This window comes from Bufo gargarizans, chromosome 10 (genome assembly GCF_014858855.1).
Source record: "Bufo gargarizans isolate SCDJY-AF-19 chromosome 10, ASM1485885v1, whole genome shotgun sequence".
NCBI classification, from domain to species: domain Eukaryota; kingdom Metazoa; phylum Chordata; class Amphibia; order Anura; family Bufonidae; genus Bufo; species Bufo gargarizans.
In genome coordinates this window covers 29,554,530-29,573,544 of record NC_058089.1, presented here as the reverse complement: position 1 = coordinate 29,573,544, position 19,015 = coordinate 29,554,530, and the positions used below count along the sequence as shown (strand labels likewise).

General features: G+C 43.6%; 1 protein-coding gene across 1 annotated transcript in view; it reads left to right on the top strand.

Annotated features, from left to right (window-relative positions):
* Positions 1-19,015, top strand: part of LOC122920027 (mucin-5AC-like) — a 207,562-nt gene that overhangs the window by 129,471 nt on the left and 59,076 nt on the right. Inside the window, exons 29-30 of the mRNA XM_044269237.1 lie at positions 3,635-3,678; positions 11,613-17,525. Of these exons, the coding sequence (XP_044125172.1) occupies positions 3,635-3,678; positions 11,613-17,525 (5,957 nt within the window). The remainder of the gene's footprint in view (positions 1-3,634; positions 3,679-11,612; positions 17,526-19,015) is intronic.

Genomic DNA, 19,015 nt, shown 5'->3' with positions numbered 1-19,015 from the left:
CTGACGGGGTGTCATTAAACTGTCCCAGGCTTTGAAGAGTGTTGCCCTGCCTCTGTTGGAACTGCTGTGTATTCCCCTTGTCTCCCCTCCTCGGTTGTCCAAGGAACTACGGACTCTGCCGCCAGTGTTGTCAGATGGAAATTTTTGGAGCAATATTTCAAGAAGGATCTTCTGGTATTGCACCGTTTTTCTCGTCCTCTCCACCAGAGGAATGAGAGATGAGAAGTTCTCTATGTAGCGGGGGTCGAAAAGGGTGAACAACCAGTAATCTGTGTTGTCTAAAATGCGTATAACGCACGGGTCGACGGAAAGGCAGCCTAACATGAAGTCAGCCATGTGTGCCAGAGTACCAACAGGCAAGACTTCAATGTCGTCATCAGGAGGATCACTCTCAATCTCCTTATCCTCTTCTTCTGCCCACCCATGCTTAACAGATGGAATTAAACTTCCATGGGTACTACCCTTTGTAGCGGAGGCAAGCATCTCTTGCTCCTCCTCCTCCTTTTCATCATCCAATTCGCGCAGAGAAGATGAACCCTGTGTAATGTCTTTCCCCATTTCACCTCTTCCACATGCAAAGCGTAGTCCTTAATTGTGAGCAGCGAGCATTTGAGTAGACAAAGAAGTGGGGTGGTTACGCTGATAATAGAGTTATCGCCACTCACCCTCTGTGTTGATTCCTCAAGTTTCTTAAAACCTCACAGAAGTCAGACATCCATGCCCACTTCTCGCTTGTGAATAGCAGAAGCTGACTGGAAAGGTGACAACCATGTTTCAGCTGGTATTACACTACTGCCCTCTGCTACTCACAAAGCCTGGCTAACATGTGGAACGAGGAGTTCCAGCGCGTGCTCACGTCACACAACAGCTGGTGAGCTGGCATTTTCAAGCGCTGCTGCAGTATTTACAGACTAGCTGAAATGTGCACACACGTGGCACACCTTCACCACTAGCTCAGGAAAATTGGGGTAGGTTTTGAGAAACCACTGAACCACTAAGTTAAACACGTCGGCTACGCATGGGATGTGTCAAAGCTTGCAGAGCTCCAAAGCTGCCACCAAGTTACGACCATTATCAGACACAACCATGCCTTGTTATAGGTTGAGTGGTGAGAACCACAGCTCAGTCTTGTCTCTTATCCCCTGCCACAGCTCTGCGGCAGTGCGCTGTTTGTCCCTTAAGCATATCAGCTTCAGCACGGCCTGTTGACGCTTCCCCTCTGCAGTGCTACACTGCTTCCATCTACCGACTGATGACTGACTGGTGCTGCAAGCAGATAATTTGGAGGTGGAAGTGGAGGAGGAGGAGAAGTGTGGGTTGGAGCCACTAATGTAGGTGCTGGCGGAAACCCTGATCGACGTAGGGCCAACAATCCTTGTTGTCGTTAGCACCTGTGCCACCCCAGGGTAAGACTCGCTCCTGGCCTCCACAACATTCACCCAGTGTGCCGTCAGGAAAATGTAGGGTCCCTGACTGAATGCACTTGTCCATGTGTCTGTGGTTAAGTGGACCTTTCCAGTAACTGCATTGGTCAGGCCACATGTGATGTTACAAGACACATGTTGGTGTAAGACGGGCACTGCACACTGTGAAAAATTGTGGCGACTGAGGACTGCGTAACAAGGGACTGCCACCGAAATCAGGCTGCAGAAGGCTCCAGTGTCCACAAGCCAAATAGCAACATTTTCAGGGCGAGTAATTGGGAATGTTGCGCATTTAGTGCTATGGCCTGTGGGTGGGTGGCTAGGTATTTGCGCTTGCGTTAAAATGCCTGGGGTAAGGACATTTGTACGCTGTGCTGGGGCACGGAAGTGGATGTGGTCACTGATGGTGCTTGCGAAGGTCCAGGTGCAGGGCGGGATATATCCAGGCCTGCGCCTTCGACAGAGGATTGGCCAGCACGTAACACAGGGGAAGAGGAGGCAGTAGTGTGACCCACTTATTACGGTGCTTGAATGCCATGTGGTGGATCATTCTAGCGGTGGAGAGGTTGCTAGTGTTCACACCTTGGCTCATTTTCATATGGCACAGGTTGCACACTACTATTCTTTTGTCATCTGCACTTTCCTAAAAAAAAAGTGCCATACTGCGGTACATCTACACCTTGGCAAGGGATATTTCCGCAAGGGGTTGCTCCGTGGAACAGTTGTGGGCCTGTTTGGTGTGGCCCGCCTTCTCCCTTTTGGCACCCCACTACCTCTTCCAGCCTGTTGCGCTGCTGTGGATCCCTCCCCCTCTGTACTGCTGTCCTCACTCGGCTTCCCACCTTCCCAGGTTGGATCAGTGACCTCATCGTCCACCACCTCCTTTTCCACCTCCTCACTCTAATCATCCTCCTGATTTGTTGACCTAACCACAACCTCAGTGATTGACAACTGTGTCTCATCCTCTTCATCAACCTCTTGAGATAGTAATTGCGGTTGACTCATTGGCAACTGTGTCTCATCATCTTCCACCTCATTAAACACTAATTGCTGTTCCCCAACGTCATGTTCTTGTGACTGTGGATGCTCAAGAGTTTGGGAATCAGGTACACGATCTCATGTCCCTCTTAAAGCGTGCTTGGCGAGAGGGCCAAATCAAGTAATCGCAATGAAAAGAGGTCCTTAGAATATCCGAGTGTGGGATCACTTGTTTGGCCAGACTGTAAACGGTGGGAGGAAGGCTGATCAGGGTGAGGATTGTGTTGACCAGCGGACACTGTCTACATAAAAACTGCACTGGATGTCACTGATATTTTAGGGATGCGCACAATTTACACAGGAGATGTGGCGCAAATAATTTGACTGTCCGCAGCGGCCTATTACACTGTATTTTTCGCAGGTTGCACTAAAAATATATATTGCTGCTGTCACACACAATAGTCCTTAAAATAACTTTTGGGTCTCTGAAAAGTTATATATTAAAAAAAAAAAAAAAAACTTCCTATTACACTCCCTACACTGTCTGTCCCTTCCTATGCACAGCTTTACCTAACACTGAGCAATTTAGCACAGGTTGCGCTACAAAGGACTTTTGGGTCTATGAAATGTTTTTGTAGAAAATTTTAATTCAATTACACTCCCTACACTGTCCCTTCCTATCTTCAGCATTCTCTGACTTAGAATGAGCCGGACACGCATCATCGGATGCTATATAGCACCTGATGACGCTATCCGGCCAGCCAATCACTGCAATACCAGTAGCCAACATGGCTACTGGCATTACAGTGAAGGCAGTACTTACCTGCACGTTTATTGACTGCTTAGCAGCCGTGAAACATGCGTAGAGGAGACTCAAGCATTGCGCTCGAGCACATGCGGTACTTGCCTGAGACCCGCCAGGTGCCAAGCATAGCGAACTGGTATGCTCGCTCAACACTAGTAATTACACCTGCTCACTAATGCATATGAGACGGCGAGCAGGTAAACAGAGCAGAGAAGCATTCATGCCAACACTGCTCTCTCTTCAAACAGCTGATTGGTCAGGGTGCTGGGAGTCGGCCCCCCGCTGATCTGATATTTATGATCTATTCTGCGGATAGGTCATTAATATAAAAAGCAGACAACCCCTTTAAAGTTAGTATTCTGTATTTGAAAGTTAAGATTTATCTGCTCATGTTTGTATCACTGAAATTTTTATTTCATTTTTTCAGTGTTTGTGCTAAGGATAGGATCAGATGTGATTATAATATTACAGGTATGTATATATTCCATTGTTTCATGATTCACTATTTCAAAATAGCATACAGTAGTTGCTGAAGTGATGAGATGTTTGGGTCTTCCCTTGCTATGCTGTTGTTTCTCAGTGCAATACTGTAAATTAGTAGTGTTGAGCGCAAATATTCGAATCACAAATTTTATTTGCGAATATCGCCACTTCGAGAATTTGCAGATATTTAGAATATAGTGCTATATATTCATATTCGCGAATAGTGTTGTTTGTGAAAATTCTAATTTATCGCAAATTTATCCCGAATAACGGCTCTTAGCAACATCCCTAGCAACCAATAGGAAGTTGCCTACCCCTTAGTGTTGATCGAATGTTTTAGCGAATATATTACATTGACGATTTTCTCAATCAAGTAAATAATGACTGGAGATCACAAATTCTTAAATATGTGAATTTATGGCGAATATTCGGCCCAAAATACTCAAAATATCGCAAATATTGTCTATGCCGCACATCACTATAAAATTAGGAGCAAAATGTAATAAAATCACATTGAACAGCAACTCTAGTTAATGACATTGCACTGACAATAGAAGAAAGCAAGCACATCTTCTTAGACATTGTTTCCATTTCTTAAACTGCATATATTGTTAGTTGTTTCTGTTTGTTGTGATTTTTCTAATGAATATGAAACAAGACATTAGTTTTATATCAAGAGTACTGTATATGCTGGCTTTTATCCATTTTAAAGGTGTTTTCCAGGACTTATACACTATCTTCTGGATATGTCATCAGTATCTGATCGGTGGCAGTCCGACACCCATGACTCCCACCGATCAGCTTTTTGAGAAAGCATCAGCGCTTGCAGTAACAACACAGCCTTCTCAAGCTTTTTCTTAGGCCTTGTGATGTCCTAGGGGTAGCTTAGTTGCATTGAAGTGAATGGGACTAAGCTGCACTACCAAGAACCGCCGATAGACAATGTATAGTGGATGCTAATATATATGAGTGATAAAATGACACACTAAGCAAAAATCTGTGTTGACAAATTTAATTTGGGGGTTGAAGTTTGGGAAAACAAAATATTTGTGTCTTCCAATACTCATGGTAGCAGACAGTTTATTTCTGTGAGTCATAACATACTAGGCTAAAATCCATTTTGGATCCTCTCCACACAGTTCAAATTGAATTTATTTTTTTTAGAATTTTGGGGGAAAAAAATATACGTGTCTTACAATACGCAGAGTAGCGGACGATAATATCTGTGAGTGATAATGTGACATACTAAATCCGTCTTGGTGCATCTCAACACAGTTAAAATTTAATATTTTTTTAGTTGAAGTTTTAAAAAACAGTATATACGTGTCTTACAGTACGCAAGGTAGCAAACGATAATATCTGTGAGTGACATACTAAATCCATTTAATGTAATTTGGGGTTGACATTAGGGAAAACAACATATACATGTCTTACAATACGTAGGGTAGAGTACAATACTATTTGTAAATGATAATGTGACATACTAGGCAAAAATCCAGTTCGTTCATCTCCACACAGTTCAAATGTAATTTTATTTTTATTTTTTTGAGAGGGGGTTGAAGTTTCGGAAAACAGCATATACTTATCTTACAATACACAGGGTAGCGGACGATAATATCTGTGAGTGATAATGTGACTAACGTTCAAAATCTGTGTTTGTGCATCTCCACACAGTTAAGACAAATGCATGTATGCAGAATAGCGAAGGATAATATCTGAGTAATAACGTGACATACGAGGGTGAAATCTGAGTGTTCATCAACACACAGTTCAAACGTAATATTTTTGGTTGAATTTTGGGAAAACAGGATATACATGTCTTACAATATGCAGGGTAGTGGAGGATAATATCTCTGAGTGATAACATGACATACTAGGCCGAAATCTGTGTTGGTGCATCTCCACACAGTTAAAAAAAATTTAGTTAGTTTGGGATAACAGCATACTATATGTGTCTTTCAATACTCAGGGTTATGGATATTTTGAGTGATAACCTGAAAAACTTGTTTCTCGTGTTTTACAGTAGAGAATTTTTTTTCTGAATTTGCATATTTTATTGAACAAAAGACATTGGGCACAAATCTTTTTGAGCTAACGCTGTATTATTTCCAAAGTCAATTATCTGCAGCAGCATCTGTGCTGTGTTTGTGGAAAGGGAAGGAAACCTTATTGCGCTTCCCTGTCTGTAATTTCCATAAAGCAGACTTGCAAACCGTTATGTACGTTCTGGGACTAGTTAGGCCCAAAATCTCAGGGCTATAGAAGGAATCAAAATGAAAGACCTAGAGCCAGCATGTGGGTAGTAGCAGCACCAGCTATCTGGCCAGAAGTAGTAGTAGTAGGCTACAGTTGTCTCTGGCTTCAGAAAGATGCAACATTATTGTTGAGGAGAAAGAGGATGAGATTGTGGATTGGATGGTTCAATCCTCCTCTTATTTTCCGTAGGATTAAGTGAAGATGTCTTCTGAGCGTGACACTTTTGTGCTGTGGAGTCACGGGTCACAGTGTTCCTCCTGCTCTTCCTCCTCGTCGCCCCAGATAATGCTTTAAGTGGAGTCCTTCCAGTGTTCACTGCCCCTTCCTAGTGGGGTGCCCAGCTTCTTTCTAAGAAGTGGCAAAAAAAAACACTATGCTCTAAGGCAAATAGTCAAGAGAGTCTCCCTGTTGATGACTTATGTGAGAGCAATAAGTGTTTGCACTGCCATGAGGATGAGGTTAAGGAGAAGGCTGCAAACCCCAATCATAGCTGCGTTGGTGGTGGTTGTAATGGTTCCCATATCAACAGCATTGGTGGTGGGCGCACCGACAGTGGCAGTTGGAGCAAATGCAGAGCAGAAGAGGTAGGGCCAAGGAGCTCACCATGATATCTCACAATGATAAAAGTGGAAGGGAGGGTGAAGACTCTGATAACTATTATGTGCTGTACAGGACCTGGGAGACGGATCGGTGTGCTGAGATGGAGGCAACATCATAGGAGGAGGGTGGTTGCGGCAGCAATAAAGAGCAAAGGTGTCATACTTTCCAAAGAACAGCCAGGGCTATGTCTGCTTTGGGATCTGGTGATGCTGCTGACACTGTGTTTGGGTTAGGCCAAAAACATGCAAGAGCTAAGCCAAGCTTGGCTGTCTCTAGCTCTGTGACAGTATCTCCCGTCTGGTTGTTTTTCTCCAGGCTGCCATAAGACATGAGCATTGCCCTGTGCAAGCTCTGCAACAACAAAATAAAACGCGCCCAAGCAAACACAAACGTAGGCACCACAGCTCTACTGAACCACATGAAGTGGCATTTCCCCATCCCATGGGTAAGACAAGGTGGCAGACAGCTACTAAATCAGGAATTCTCTCCTTCTCCGGTTCCCCCTTGCAGCAGTCAGGCCACATCCACGGGTAGTACAATGTCTTTCACATTGTCATCATCCCTTTCTGCCTGTTCCACTCAGACTCCTTCTCCTCCTTTCTATCATCTGCCATCGATAACAGAATGCATGGCCAGGAAACAAGAGTACACACCCAGCAATCTACTGGAGTGCAAACTTAATTCCCACCAGCGCAAGCATTTCAGCCATTTTTATGTGATGAGGAATGCTCTTCTGGACTTGCAGCTACAGATCTGCCTGCTTCTACACATCCCATTGGTCTGGAATTCAACATTGCACATGCTCAAGAGTCTATAGGAGCAGCAAAAAGCCATGAACAATTTTGTCATGCACCAGAACACCTGAGCAGCAGGTAGCATCTGTTGTTTCGAGGTCAGGCAATGGTAGCACACCTGAAACACCTGTTGGGTGCTGAAGCCCTTTAAAGAGGCTACAAAGTTTGTCAGCAGGGAAAACTTCAGCATGAACAATGTCATCCCGCTCACATTTATCTTAGAACAGATGCTGACACGTAGCAGTTGACGACTGTTCAAGAAGAGCAGCTAACACATCTTGCTGGCTGCCCTGTAGCTGATTGGGAATCACAAGGAGACACAGCCTTGGAGGAGGTGGATGAGTAGCTGCCTCTGCAAGAGGAGGAGGAGGAGTCAGAGTTGGAGGAGCAAGAAGACAATGATAGTGGCATCGGCCATAACACCCAATCATCTCGGTGAGGGGTGGAGCCAGAAAAAACTAGCTGTGTGCTAACTTGCTTATGAAGTGACAAGCGTATCATTGACATCAAACAGTCTGATGATTACCAGATAGCCATGCTTTTAGACCCTTACTATCAAAACAAATTGGGAAAATGCTTTCCCCCCACAGAAAAGGAGAGCAGATTATGTTATTATCAGGAAACACTGTGTACGCAACTTGATGCAGCTTTTGGTGAGCAGACGCCTGCCTCCAGCGTGTATGAAAATGAAGGACCTATCTGTCCCCCACAGTGTCACCTCCCTCCCACCACAGCAAGCAGCAGAAGGTGAAGCAGCAGGAGCAGTAGCCAGTTAAGTCTCCTCAACATGATGGAGCACTTTTTCCTGGCTGAGGCCAGTCAGCAATCCAAGAGCTTACCCCTCAATGGCCGAGTTCAGGCCTACCTACACTCTGGCCTGTCTCCAGTGCATACCCTACTACCACTACCACAATCACTACTATTACTACTGCTACTACCCATCGACCAACCAACTGCCTTGCATGTTTCATGGTATGCTGCTTCTGCTATCCTAATAACCTCAGGATAGGCCATCAATTTGAGATCAGTTTAGTCTGACTCTTGAAACCTCCACAAATCAGCAGTTTGAAGAAGCTGCAGCACTTAGGCTTAGTCCAAATACAGTATATGCAAGTTATCTACTTAGTAGTATTGTACAGGATGTGAATCTAATGTGCACTGCTGCTACTAAGCAGAAGGTATGCAGCTGGCTCAAGGTAAACAAAGAAGAGGACACAGTACACTAGAGTTGTTGCGATACCAATTTTTTGATTCGGTTTCGATACCATGAAAAAGTATTGCGATACTCGATACCATTCGATACCACGCGAAAAAAATAAACAAAAAAAGCCACGTGCATTCCTCATTTTTAAAAATGGCGAATCGCGCAGTTTTTATTTTATTTTTTCTGTTCCGGCATTCACCACCTAGATTTTTTTTTATATATTTTAATAGTTTGGACTTTTCTGACGTGGCGATGTAATATGTTTATTATTTAAATATTTTATATGTGAAATTGGGAAAAGGGGGTGATTTATACTTCATATTTTAGTGTTTTTTGTTTGTTTTTTTTACACTTTTTATTTAATGACTATTTTCCCCTTAGGGGCTAGAACCTGGGATCTTTCATCCCTTTTCCTATTCAGCCTGATAGATCTCTATTAGGGTGAATAGGACTCCACACTGTCCCTGCTGCTCTGTGCACACAGCATCAGGGATGTTACCATGGCAACCAGGGCTTCTGTAGCGTCCTGGCTGCCATGGTAACCGATCGGAGCCCCAGGCTTACACAGCTGGGGCTCCGATCAGAAGCTGCCACTGCACCACCAATGAGGGGGGGGGGGGGGGGGAAGAGGTCCCTGTGGCCACTGCCACCAATGATTTTAATACTGGGGGGTTGAGAGGGGCCGGCACACTGTGCCACCAATGATTTTAATGGGATGGGTGGGTTGAGGGGGGGGGGGGGGGGGGCAATGATAACTACCTCTTTATACAGGAGGCGGGTACTGGCAGATCAGCGGCAGTTAACTGCCGCTGATCGCAGCTCCCTGTCAGGGGCAGGGTGCCGGCAATGCGATTCTGCTGCCGGCACCCGCCTCCTGTATGTGTTAAAGGGAGTCTGTCACCACTTTTTTGCATGTTAGACCATTAAAATAGGGTTATTTGATCCAGCCAGAACATAAAAACGGTACCTTTGTGGTAGAAAACGGACTTTTCAATTTGCAGAAAACGAACTTATAAGATTATTTTCGGAGCCCTCTCAAGTGCCCAGGGCGGTCTCTCAATCCTCAGAGCCCAGGCAGGCACCTCCTAAACGGCTGATAACTCCGCCCTCCGTGCGCCTCTGCCCGCCCGTTTACTCCCCTCCCCTGTCCCTTTCCACTGCGGCTGTGCGGTACAAATCGTAGCGGGCGCATGCGCAATGCGATGCCCGCTCCTGGCAGGGCATCGCAATACCTATTGCGCATGCGCCGGCTAATCGCCGTTTAGCCGGCGCATGCGCAATAGGTATTGCGATGCCCTGCCAGGAGCGGGCATCGCATTGCGCATGCGCCCGCTACGATTTGTACCGCACAGCCGCAGTGGAAAGGGACAGGGGAGGGGAGTAAACGGGCGGGCAGAGGCGCACGGAGGGCGGAGTTATCAGCCGTTTAGGAGGTGCCTGCCTGGGCTCTGAGGATTGAGAGACCGCCCTGGGCACTTGAGAGGGCTCCGAAAATAATCTTATAAGTTCGTTTTCTGCAAATTGAAAAGTCCGTTTTCTACCACAAAGGTACCGTTTTTATGTTCTGGCTGGATCAAATAACCCTATTTTAATGGTCTAACATGCAAAAAAGTGGTGACAGACTCCCTTTAAAGACTGACTACTGTATATGAGTCCAGACTTTCACTATCAGGCCACACAGAGCGGCGCCCAGCAATGTCCCAGCACTCACCATTAGTCCTGGGCGCCGCTCCGTTCGCCTGCAGTGCTCCATTACTGTCTCCTGTCCTGCTCCACATGCTGCTGATTACTATCGGAGCGATGGGAGGAGACATCAGATTCACTAGTGGGCGTTCCTTCTCCCTGGCTGTAGCGCTGTCCAATCGCAGCGCAGGGAGAAGGAACGCCTACTAGTGAAGCTGATGTCTCCTCCCATCGCTCCGATAGTAATCAGCAGCATGTGGAGCAGGAGAGGAGACAGTAATGGGGCACTGCAGGCGAACGGAGCGGCGCCCAGGACTAATGGTGAGTGCTGGGGCATCGCTGGGCGCAGCTCTGTGTTGAAATAATCCTATCATTGGTGGCGCAGTGCGCCCGCCCCTCCTCCGCCCCTCTCTTCTCATTGCCGGCGCTGCCCCTCCTCCGCCCCTCGCTTCTCATTGCCGGCGCTGCCCCTCCTCCGCCCCTCGCTTCTCATTGCCGGCGCTGCCCCTCCTCCGCCCCTCGCTTCTCATTGCCGGCGCTGCCCCTCCTCCGCCCCTCGCTTCTCATTGCCGGCGCTGCCCCTCCTCCGCCCCTCTCTTCTCATTGCCGGCGCCGCCCCTCCTCCGCCCCTCGCTTCTCATTGCCGGCGCTGCCCCTCCTCCGCCCCTCGCTTCTCATTGCCGGCGCTGCCCCTCCTCCGCCCCTCGCTTCTCATTGCCGCCCCTCCTCCGCCCCTCGCTTCTCATTGGTGGCAGCGGCAGCAGCAGCACAGGGGGAGGGAGGACAGCTTCCTTCTCCCCGTGCTGCTGAGAGAGAACATGAGCGCGCCGATAGCAGCGCGCTCATGTTCAGAGATACTAGACTGCGCAGAAGCGCAGCCCAGTATCGAAAAAACGGAAATCCCGGTATCGTATCGATACCGGGACAAAAGTATCGATTGGGTATCGAAATTTCGATACCCGCAACAACCCTACAGTACACAAAAACTACCCTTTGAGCAACTGATCACAGAGGGTATCAAGGGTCAGATTTCACGAGTCTCATAATTCTGGCTTATCCTGAGGATAAGTGATCAAAATACTGAACCTGAAAAAAGTTAAGCATTATCAACATTTCCTGAAAGCAGAAAAAATTAAAATAAAACTGAATATATAATAGGAGCAGCACAGAACAATGTATGTAGCTGTGCAATTAAGTGTGTATTGGGTTGAGGTAGAGCAGAATGAAGTACGGGAAGCATTGTAAATAGTTTATTAGTTCCTAATTGTGAAAAGTTTACAAGTTCCTAATTGTGAAAAGATTACAGTTAAACGTAAACATTAGACACATATAATGAGAAGTTTTCTACAGAAAGTAAAAACTAACTGATGTTTTTATCTTTAAAGCCTGTCAGTGCATTTATGAAAACAATACATATTACTATGAGGATGCAATTCCTTACTCTAATGCAGAAGATGGTAAATGCAGCCAAAGGAAATGTGGTGAAGATGGAAAAATTGTTACAATAGCTTTCAATAACTGCACAGCAGAACCATCACCGGTCCCGGTACTCCCACAAGAATACAACCTGACAACCACAATGACTACAATAAAACATACAACTGGAAGAATGTCTACAGAACAATTCACTTCAAGGAAATATTATAATACTTCAGCATCTACACATTCCACAACTACTTCTACTAAATCTACACTGTTGCATACTCCATCAACAACACCTATTAAATCAACTGGTTATTCTTCCAGCCCTTCGAAAACAGAGTCAATAACAACAAGTACAACAACGGTCTTAAAAACTACATCAGGCCCATCTACACATTCCACAACTACTTCTACTAAATTTACAGTGTTGTATACTCCATCAACACCTAAAAAATCAACTAGTCATTCTCCCAGCCCTTCGACAAAAGAGTCAATAATATCAAGTACAACAACAGTCCTGAAAACTAAACCAAGCCCATCTACACATCCCACAACTACTTCTACTAAATCTACACTGTTGTATACTCCAACAACTAAAAAATCAACTAGTCATTCTCCCAGCCCTTCGACAACAGAGTCAATAACCTCAAGTACAACAGTTTTGAAAACTACATCAGGCCTATCTACACATTCCACAACTACATCTACTAAATCTACACATACTCCATCAACACCTAAAAAATCAACTAGTCAATCTCCCAGCCCTTCAACAACAGAGTCAATAACCCCAAGAACAACAACAGTCTTGAAAACTACATCAGGCCCATCTACACATTCCACAACTACGTCTACTAAATCTACACATACTCCATCAACACCTAAAAAATCAACTAGTCATTCTCCCAGCCCTTCAACAACAGAGTCAATAACCCCAAGAGCAACAACAGTCTTGAAAACTAAACCAAGCCCATCTACACATCCCACAACTACTTCTACTAAATCTACACTGTTGTATACTCCAACAACTAAAAAATCAACTAGTCATTCTCCCAGTCCTTCGACAACAAAGTCAATAACCTCAAGTACAACAGTCTTGAAAACTACATCAGGCCCATCTACACATTCGACAACTACGTCTACTAAATCTACACCATCAACACCTAAAAAATCAACTAGTCATTCTCCCAGCCCTTCAACAACAGAGTCAATAACCCCAAGAACAACAACAGTCTTGAAAACTAAACCAAGCCCATCTACACATCCCACAACTACTTCTACTAAATCTACACTGTTGTATACTCCAACAACTAAAAAATTAACTAGTCATTCTCCCAGCCCTTCGACAACAGAGTCAATAACCTCAAGTACAACAGTCTTGAAAACTACATCAGGCCCATCTACACATTCCACAACTACATCTACTAAATCTACAAATACTCCATCAACACCTAAAAAATCAACTAGTCATTCTCCCAGCCCTTCAACAGCAGAGTCAATAATCCCAAGAACAACAATAGTCTTGACAACTAAACCAAGCCCATCTACACATCCCACAACTACTTCTACTAAATCTACACTGTTGTATACTCCAACAACTAAAAAATCAACTAGTCATTCTCCCAACCCTTCGACAACAGAGTCAATAATCTCAAGTACAACAGTCTTGAAAACTACATCAGGCCCATCTACACATTCAACAACTACGTCTACTAAATATACACATACTCCATCAACACCTAAAAAATCAACTAGTCATTCTCCCAGCCCTTCAACAACAGAGTCAATAACCCCAAGAACAACAACAGTCTTGACAACTAAACCAAGCCCGTCTACACATCCCACAACTACTTCTACTAAATCTACACTGTTGTATACTCCAACAACTAAAAAATCAACTAGTCATTCTCCCAGCCCTTCGACAACAGAGTCAATAACCTCAAGTACAACAGTCTTGAAAACTACATCAGGCCCATCTACACATTCCACAACTACATCTACTAAATCTACACATACTCCATCAACACCTAAAAAATCAACTAGTCATTCTCCCAGCCCTTCAACAACAGAGTCAATAACCCCAAGAACAACAATAGTCTTGACAACTAAACCAAGCCCATCTACACATCCCACAACTACTTCTACTAAATCTACACTGTTGTATACTCCAACAACTAAAAAATCAACTAGTCATTCTCCCAACCCTTCGACAACAGAGTCAATAATCTCAAGTACAACAGTCTTGAAAACTACATCAGGCCCATCTACACATTCCACAACTACGTCTACTAAATATACACATACTCCATCAACACCTAAAAAATCAACTAGTCATTCTCCCAGCCCTTCAACAACAGAGTCAATAACCCCAAGAACAACAACAGTCTTGACAACTAAACCAAGCCCATCTACACATCCCACAACTACTTCTACTAAATCTACACTGTTGTATACTCCAACAACTAAAAAATCAACTAGTCATTCTCCCAGCCCTTCGACAACAGAGTCAATAACCTCAAGTACAACAGTCTTGAAAACTACATCAGGCCCATCTACACATTCCACAACTACATCTACTAAATCTACAAATACTCCATCAACACCTAAAAAATCAACTAGTCATTCTCCTAGCCCTTCAACAACAGAGTCAATAACCCCAAGAACAACAACAGTCTTGAAAACTACATCAGGCCCATCTACACATTCCACAACTACATCTACTAAATCTACACATACTCCATCAACACCTAAAAAATCAACTAGTCATTCTCCCAGCCCTACAACAACAGAGTCAATAACCCCAAGAACAACAATAGTCTTGACAACTAAACCAAGCCCATCTACACATCCCACAACTACTTCTACTAAATCTACACTGTTGTATACTCCAACAACTAAAAAATCAACTAGTCATTCTCCCAACCCTTCGACAACAGAGTCAATAATCTCAAGTACAACAGTCTTGAAAACTACATCAGGTCCATCTACACATTCCACAACTACGTCTACTAAATATACACATACTCCATCAACACCTAAAAAATCAACTAGTCATTCTCCCAGCCCTTCAACAACAGAGTCAATAATCCCAAGAACAACAACAGTGTTGACAACTAAACCAAGCCCATCTACACATCCCACAACTACTTCTACTAAATCTACACTGTTGTATACTCCAACAACTAAAAAATCAACTAGTCATTCTCCCAGCCCTTCGACAACAGAGTCAATAACCTCAAGTACAACAGTCTTGAAAACTACATCAGGCCCATCTACACATTCGACAACTACGTCTACTAAATCTATACATACTCCATCAACACCTAAAAAATCAACTAGTCATTCTCCCAGCCCTTCGACAATAGAGTCAATAACCTCAAGTACAACAGTCTTGAAAACTACATCAGGCCCATCTACACATTCCACAACTACATCTACTAAATCTACACATACTCCATCAACACCTAAAAAATCAACTAGTCATTCTCCCAGCCCTTCAACAACAGAGTCAATAACCCCAAGAGCAACAACAGTCTTGAAAACTAAACCAAGCCCATCTACACATCCCACAACTACTTCTACTAAATCTACACTGTTGTATACTCCAACAACTAAAAAATCAACTAGTCATTCTCCCAGCCCTTCGACAACAGAGTCAATAACCTCAAGTACAACAGTCTTGAAAACTACATCAGGCCCATCTACACATTCCACAACTACGTCTACTAAATCTACACATACTCCATCAACACCTAAAAAATCAACTAGTCATTCTCCCAGCCCTTCAACAACAGAGTCAATAACCCCAAGAACAACAACAGTCTTGAAAACTACATCAGGCCCATCTACACATTCTACAACTACATCTACTAAATCTACACATACTCCATCAACACCGAAAAAATCAACTAGTCGTTCTCCCAGCCCTTCAACAACAGAGTCAATAACCCCAAGAACAACAACAATCTTGAAAACTAAACCAAGCCCATCTACACATCCCACAACTACTTCTACTAAATCTACACTGTTGTATACTCCAACAACTAAAAAATCAACTAGTCATTCTCCCAGCCCTTCGACAACAGAGTCAATAACCTCAAGTACAACAGTCTTGAAAACTACATCAGGCCCATCTACACATTCCACAACTACGTCTACTAAATCTACACATACTCCATCAACACCTAAAAAATCAACTAGTCATTCTCCCAGCCCTTCAACAACAGAGTCAATAACCCCAAGAACAACAACAGTCTTGAAAACTACAACAGGCCCATCTACACATTCCACAACTACATCTACCAAATCTACACATACTCCATCAACACCTAAAAAATCAACTAGTCATTCTCCCAGCCCTTCAACAACAGAGTCAATATTGCTAAGTACAACAAAAGTCTGGAAAACAACACCAGGCCAATCTCCAAAGCCCATAACTGCTTCTACTAAATCTATACTGTTTTATACTCCAACAACTAAAGAATCAACTAGTCATTCTCCCAGCCCTTCAACAACAGAGTCAATAACCCCAAGAACAACAACAGTCTTGAAAACTACAACAGGCCCATCTACACATTCCACAACTACATCTACTAAATCTACACATACTCCATCAACACCTAAAACATCAACTAGTCATTCTCCCAGCCCTTCAACAACAAAGTCAATAACCCCAAGAACAACAACAGTCTTGAAAACTACATCAGGCCCATCTACATATTCCACAACTAAGTCTACTAAATCTACACATACTCCATCAACACCTAAAAAATCAACTAGTTATTCTCCCAGCCCTTCAACAACAGAGTCAATAACCCCAAGAACAACAACAGTCTTGAAAACTACAACAGGCCCATCTACACATTCCACAACTACATCTACTAAATCTACATATACTCCATCAACACCTAAAAAATCAACTAGTCATTCTTCCAGCCCTTCAACAACAGAGTCAATAACCCCAAGAACAACAACAGTCTTGAAAACTACAACAGGCCCATCTACACATTCCACAACTACATCTACTAAATCTTCACATACTCCATCAACACCTAAAAAATCAACTAGTCATTCTCCCAGCCCTTCAACAACAGAGTCAATAACCCCAAGAACAACAACAGTCTTGAAAACTACATCAGGCCCATCTACACATTCCACAACTGTGTCTACTAAATCTACACATACTCCATCAACACCAAAAACATCAACTAGTCATTCTCCCAGCCCTTCAACAAAAGAGTCAATAACCCCAAGAACAACAACAGTCTTGCAAACTACATCAGGCCCATCTACACATCCCACAACTACTTCTACTAAATCTACACTGTTATCTACTCCAACATCTAAAAAATCAGCTAGTCATTCTCCCATGCCTTCAACAACAGAATTAATAACACTAAGTACCACAACTGTCTTAGAACATACTACAGGTCCATCTACACATTTTACTATTTTTACCAAACCTGAAATGTCTTATACTTCACCAAAAACACTATCTACTAGCCCTACTGTTCAATGCCACTGGACAGACTGGTTTGATATGAACCATCCAACATCTGATAATGATGGTGGAGATGAAGAGAACTATGAAATTGCAAAAAATAGAGGATTTTATGTTTGCAGTAATAAAACCTTTATCAAAGACATTAAATGTAGGGCTAGCTCATATCCTGACATTTCCATCGAAAACCTTCCTCAAAAAGTCACCTGCAATATTGAAACGGGTCTGCTGTGCAGAAACCAAGATAATCCTGGTCCACTTAATATGTGCTTGAATTATGAAGCAAAATTCTGTTGTGGAGAAATCATAACAACTACATCAACTTCCCCAAGATCAACATCTGCCCTTACTTTCAGCATTTCAACAACAGTATCAACAGGTATGTGTTCTTCTTTTTAGTTCTTTATAATAGCAAGGTTTCCATTTTTTTTGGTATTTATATGTATACATATTGATTTTGAATTATTAGACTCTATATTCATTTTTTCTTGCAAAGAATGTTTGATTTCAGTATTTTGAGGAAATATGTTTGCATAAACCGACAGATTAGATGTTGTGGAGTCAATGCCCGAGATGTAGGATCATCCTAGTTTTTTTTTTCAAGAGTTGTAAATCTTGGGGCGGAAGAAGAATTATGGGGTAGGAAGTAGAGATGAGCGAATTTCTCAAAAAATCGATTTGGTAGGTACGACAAATTTTCAAAAAATATTTGATTCTATCCGAATTTATTCTAATCATGTTAAAAAACAGCTGTTTCCTGGCTGCAGAGAGCCTGAATAGTGGTGTAGAACACTTTGCCTTGCAGAAACATGCATAGGGAGTCTGCTGTGGTAGTGAAACAATACTGTGAGTCAGTATGACATGCAGATGACAGGCATTGCTCCTAGAATCATGGCACACTTCTTTTATTTGGGCAGTTATGGGGCCATAACTGAACAAATAACTCAAGTGTGAAGGTCTATGCTAGCGCGAGTTATAAAGAACTGTCCAGAGGCCCAAGATCCTGCTATAGCGTGAAGAAGTGCACTCCTTTTACACCATCGTCAGCTGATTCCACATAGATTTATACAGAACATGTTCTGTTAAACGCTTATAAAAGTAGAGCCCCCTGACAGAATGGAGAGGGTGTCAGCAGTAAGTTTGTGTTGACATCACTGATTATTTTGCCCTTCCTTTGATCCGTCAGAACAATAACCCCCAAAAAACGGATCCTTTCTGTTGAGCATCAGCCTTTACTCGATTAGCATTTGGTCAGTAATCCATCAGTATTGTTAAAGCCCAAAAAAAAAAAGGAACAGGAGTGAATCCAAAACAGAGATAACACGTGGATGGAATATTTGCATGTCTTCTGTGTTTTATACCCACTCCTGCTTTTGGCTTACAAGTCATAAGCAAATCATGCTGCAAAATAGGGACCATGTCATACAGGCGTTATAGCTGCTACAGGGACAGGATCCGTTGTGCGTCTCATTTTTCCTTCCTTCAGACAGATCAGAAGGGTCAAATAAATTATGATTTCAACCAGGCCAAAAAGGCAATTTAGTTTCCCCGTCATGGAGTGGGGATGGTGGGAACAGCATGAGAAGTCCACAGAGTGGGCCAGTGACAGAGTGGTGAGGTATCAGCAGCATGAGGAGACCACAGAGTGGCCCAATGACAGAATGATGAGTTGGCAGCAGCATGAATGGACCACAGAGTGACAAATTGATACGGTGGTGAGCTGGCAGCAGCATGAGGAGATCACAGAGTGGCCCAGTGACAGAGTGGGGAGGTGGCAGAAGCATGAGGAGACCCCAGAGGGGCCCAGTGACATAGGGGTGAGGTGGGGGGCAATACCAGTACAAGCTGAAGATGGTTGATGACAGTAGG